General features: G+C 35.2%; 1 protein-coding gene across 1 annotated transcript in view; it reads right to left on the bottom strand.

Moving 5' to 3' along the window:
• Positions 1-5,589, bottom strand: part of LOC106514051 (serine/threonine-protein phosphatase 2B catalytic subunit alpha isoform) — a gene marked incomplete at its 5' end in the record, with an annotated part of 20,115 nt that overhangs the window by 3,224 nt on the left and 11,302 nt on the right. The window contains 2 exon segments of the mRNA XM_014003138.1: positions 3,835-3,929; positions 4,028-4,105. Of these exon segments, the coding sequence (XP_013858592.1) occupies positions 3,835-3,929; positions 4,028-4,105 (173 nt within the window).

The raw sequence follows: 5,589 nt of genomic DNA on the forward strand, positions 1-5,589 counted from the left end.
TATGATTCCACTTTAAGTAAATGTAAAATAAATGTTTTTGTTTTTACTTAAAGTAAATAAATTACATATGTTTTTACTTTAAGTAAATGTAAAGTAAATGTTTTTTCCCATGTTTTTACTGTTTTACTGTGACTTTAAAGTCAATGTAAATTAAATGCATTTCCTTTACTGGACTCAGTTGAGTGGTTCCAGTTGACAACATTTTTTTTAAATTAAATCCACTACATCCGTTTAATGAGCATAAGTGCACAGGCATGTTCATATGGCTGAAAAACTACTGGAGTATAATTTTTTTAACTGCACCCTGCACAATAAAAACATTGTTCAGCAGAATATTTTTATGTCTGATTTTATCCTTTCCAAGAGTACATTTATTAATGAAGTAGAAAAAAAAAATAAAACAACCAACAGGTTCATAACAGTGAGACTGAAAGAAATGAAGCATTTCTATGTTAAGATAAAAAGCCTTCTGACAATTACATGTAATGATATATAATATTCAGGGATGCTGCTAATCATTAACACAAAACATTTAGGTATGCAGAGGAGGAAAAAAACAAATCCAGGAATACTGGCAACACATGGTGTGTACTGCAAAAATAATAAACAACACTTTTGTAATAAAATAAATACATTCATCAACTAAAACCTAAGATTTGACACATAAAATCACCTTATACAAATAAAATATTTATATCAAGTAATAGTTTTAGCTGAGTCTGCTTATTATTATTTTGTTTAAAAGAAAGGCTTGATGGAATTTTTGTTGTTGTTTGTTGTGGTAAATCCTGTAAGGACAAGATAACATTATGTTGTTTTATATTATGCACTGAGAAGGATCTTTACTGCCACTTTGCCTATTTGTGCTGTTTAAATGCGTTCCTCTTGATTTGTTTTTCTTTGCAGCATAAGAAAATGAGGGATGGGCAAATATCACAAATGTAACCACTAGATGGCCTAGCTGAGGCCAGGCTTTGCTGACACTGTTATATCAAGAGGCATAAAGCCACATGGAGATATTCAGCAAAGCTGACAGTCCCTCCCACGCGCCCCATCTCCCATAGCCCATGGCAACCAAGACACAGATCTGAGAACACAAACAAACAGGGGCTCCCTGATGCTTTCCTCTGCCTGCTCGCAGCTACTTTAAGTCACACGTTAAGTCTGTTCGTTCAGAACATTTCCACAAATAAGAGAAAGGAACKCATGGAATCACTTGTCACGCTTTAGAGATTAAAAAATGTCAGTTTGTTCTTTGGTGACGCAGCATCCTGTATCATGTGTTGGTCAAACTCACGTTTTAAAGGTGCAGTATCATAACTGTCACCTTTTCTTCCACAACCACAGGCTTCACAATTTATTATTTTAAAATGCATTCAAACAGCATTTATTTTTCATATTTTGAAAAGTTTATGTGATATGATACCTAAAACAAATGCCTCGCATTCCCAGCATTTTAAATAGAAATATCTAGGAGGGGACAAAATTAAAATGGCCAATCTCATGCAATATTGTGAGATCTTGTGACAGCATAATCTGAATGTTTTAAAGACTCCCAGCTTCTACCATACCAAATTTTAGCTGAGTTTCTTTAAAATAACTGAGTATTAGCTATTTGTGTGTTGACGAATGTTGATTAACTGTGTTGACAAGCTTTGGTTTGACTCCAACAGTTAATTTGATTTGATTTGATTTGATTTGATTTGATTTATTTACTTAACAGGAAAAGATTATTAAAAATCAAGCCTGACTCAGCATAARTGCTGTTTTACAGCAGGTTCCTGTTCTGCAGCACATAAAACACTCAGAATTACAGCATCACAATCACATATTTATACACCATAGACACAAAGACAAACAAGCATACCAAATTTCAAAAAGGCAGCATTTGCAAAATAGTACGTCTAAATATGTGCACAACAAAAAGTGTCCAGCAGATGGCAGACAATATTCTTCTTAAAGGGCTGTAGTTTTGAAATGGACTTTATGTTTTGAYGAATGTCATTCCATGCTTTAGTATAAACATAGAAGAAAGACCTCTGGCCGTAACAGTTTTTAAAAGTTGGTAATATCAGTTGTCCTTTTGTAACAGATCTAGTTGAATGACCACTTCCAGAATTTGATTTGGGCAGCAATGCACAGAGAGTTCCATAATTGGCACCTTGGAAGATCTGAAGATATAAATTAATACCACTATACAAAACATAATTCTGAAAAGTCAAGGCATCAGACAATGAAAGAACTGTACAGTGATGAGTCCAACCAGGAAGTTTTTTATGAATTTTGTAGGCCCTGTTGTAGAGCCTAACTATGGGTTCTAAGATTTCATTTGTTGTAAGAGACCAAACAGGTAAACAGTACGACATGGTTGAGAGTGTAATGGCATGAAGATAGATATTTGAAACAGAATATGTCAGATTGGACCTAATTTTTGAATAAATGTATAATTTCTGTTTCAACTAAGTGGTTAAGACTTGTACATGATCACGATAAGTCAAATGAGAATCCAAAGTAATTCCAAGATATTTGTAGGTAGTGACAATATCAAGGGGTTTGTTTAAAAAAGTGAGTTGACTTGTTATATTGAAATGTCTCCTGGGTGAGGAAAAATACATGCACACAGTTTTTTAACATTGATTGACAAAAGGTTGTCTTGAAGCCAACCATGAAATGTCTGAAGATCTGCTTGTAACTGACTATTAATAGATTCAATATTGAAATTAGACAAAAAAAGAACAGTATCATCAGCATACATTAAAATATTTGAATACTTCAATATTTTTGGAAGGTCATTTATGTATAATAGGAAAAGCAATGGACCCAGTATGCTACCCTGCGGAACTCCCACGGAACAGGGCAGAGACCCGGACACAGAGCTTCCATGTAACAAGTTACAGATGTACATCCATTGATTTTTTTTTTTATAAAAATCCATCAAGTGGTTGATGAGATCTTTTGCTAGTAGACAAACAGGGTTGCCATCAACAAGTAATGCCAAAATATTGCACAATATGTACAGCTAAATGGATGTGRTGGAGTTGATGTTCAGCCAATACCACTATAAATCTTTGCTCCATATCTTTAAAATAGTTATAGATAGTTTTGTGTTTTGTGAGGTCAGATGGCTTTGGCAGCCATCTTGATTTGGGTTGACTCATGCAGTTACAGCATACATCCAATCATTACATTCTGAGAGTTTCATCCAGTGGTTTGTAAGATAGTTCACCAACAGACAGGCAAAGCTGACTAAAATACATAGCACAAAAAGTAAGAACATTTGTCTTTGGTAGGGTTTTTCTTTGTTGTAACAATGCTTCTTGGAAATAAATCTTATACCGTTGGAATGCCTGGTAATTTCCCTTTTAAATGGAGCCACATTTGTAAGGAACCTGCACTTGTGGGATGAGCAGTAGAAATGAGTATGTGGGCTGCGCACATAAAAAATTTGCCAAATCTTCTCTGCCGAGCAGTTCATTTTGTTGCTGACTGCTGTGAGCTTCTGCTACCCACAGCTGCTACCAATCAGGTGCCCGCTATAAGCTTACTTTTTGTCATGAGTATAGTTAATGGCAAAGATTTGAAAACAAACCAATCATTAAGCAGTAAAAAGATGTTTTAAGAAAACTCTCATCTGTGTTTTTTAATTTAAATGGAAAAAATTTGCAGAAAAAAATGGTTAAAATTAGGTGAGTTGCAGCCATTGTTGTGTTTAGGTAAAAACAATATCGCTTTTGCTTTCAACAGTAGACAATAGTAAATCTATTTAATACCTAATTTTGTGCTTTAAATGTTAACGAGACAATCTAAAATGAAAAAAAAAAAAGATTTGCTGACCTTTGTTATTGTAAACATCCAGGTAGTTAGGCGCTGAGAAGATGGTGATGAGGGATGGGAACCCAGTGGTCTGACTCTTACGGTACATCCGGTAGCTTCAGCGTAAAGGCCAGAAAACAACAAAAGTTTGTTCACATGTTTTGTTTTAGTCGGCATGTGTGTTTGTCTTCTTTGTGCTGAAGTGGTGACATACCCGGCATCTTGTGCTTCATGCGCTCGGATGATCGATAATAAATTATTGCTCTGTAGGAACTCACATACAGCAGGATAACTGCAAAACAGTGCAAAAGAACTGTGTTAAAAGGAAATCTGATAAAAAAGCAAAAAGTAATCAAAGTTAAAATGTGTTCTTTCTTTCTTTATTTATTAAAAGAGTAGATCGCTGATTTTATGACTTGCAGAAAATTAAACAATCAGATATATCACTAGTTAATGTATGCATAAATTCCATGCTGAGGGTGATGCAAGGCTGTGAAAAACCAATCTAACCTCTACCTGCAGCAAGAAAATAATAAAAAAAATGCAAACCAACTCTGAACAGAGCTTCCTGCCCACCAGCTCTAACCTGACAGGAAACGAAGCCCACGGGCTTCACATTAAACAACCACTGAAGTTATCCTGCCTGATGAAGCAACCACTCTGTCACTGTTAGCAAAATATTTCTGATTTCACTGTAATACCTAATCACGTCTTTCAAAGTTTCAGCTCCATTTTATCAAAAAATCGAGAGGATCTGAGAGGATTTCATCCTTCCTGCATGTTGTAAACATCAAAACCATCCTCCATGTTTTCTTTTTCTGTCCAGATGGACAATGAGCTGTCCCACAGAGACTGATGACAAAAAACAAACAAAAAAAAAATACACGTAACTTACAATCGTGTCAGTTTGGACGAGAACTGCCAAGTCCACAAATCAGACAAGAAGCCTGTAGTGGCAACATTGTTCTTTGGAAGAAGAAGAAAAGAGAGGGAGCTTATGTGATTTATCTCACGAGCTGGAAACATCAGTCTTGTGTCACACAGGAGGGAGAAATAACGTCCTTCAGGCTCGCAGATGTCGCAGGTTATCATGTACGGCAGCAGCGTTTTTATGAGACACCTCCAGGGCTGCCTTTTGTCATCCTGATATTGTAAAGTCTCCCCAGGTTGAAAAGAGGAGAATTTTTTTATGTTTATTTTTTTCTTTGAACTGAGAATTTTATGGAAATGCTTCTTTATCTTAAAATCTATTTCTTTATTCTGAAAAAAAGTTTTTATGTAACTTACAAATGATCTGTCTGCAGTATCTGCAACATGTTTTAGTTATTTACTTTTCTTTATTGTTTCGTTCTGGTGTTTGATGTCAAGACTTAATTAAAGACCTAGCATTATTTTGAAGAAACCTAAATTGCCTGCCAATTTTCATGCCAAAATTTTATATATATATCTCAAAGTCACAAATAATACAGATTTGGGCCACTTTGGGTCCGCAGTGTGAACGTATATCTGTTACAACCACATCAGATTTTAGCTCAATATCAATAAAATCAGCTGATTCGCCGTGGTGGCCATCTTTAAATCCAAAAGTAAATCATTCATAGATGTACAGCCAATAATTACTCTCTGCAAGTTCCATTATAATTCATCAACTGAGACATGAAACAGTTTGGTAACAGCCAGACACACACACACACACACACACACACACACACACACACACACACACACACACACACACACACAAAAAAAATATACAAAAACACAAATTGTATGGCA

Source organism: Austrofundulus limnaeus, unplaced genomic scaffold (assembly GCF_001266775.1).
Source record: "Austrofundulus limnaeus strain Quisiro unplaced genomic scaffold, Austrofundulus_limnaeus-1.0 Scaffold17, whole genome shotgun sequence".
In the NCBI taxonomy this organism is placed as follows: Eukaryota; Metazoa; Chordata; class Actinopteri; order Cyprinodontiformes; family Rivulidae; genus Austrofundulus; species Austrofundulus limnaeus.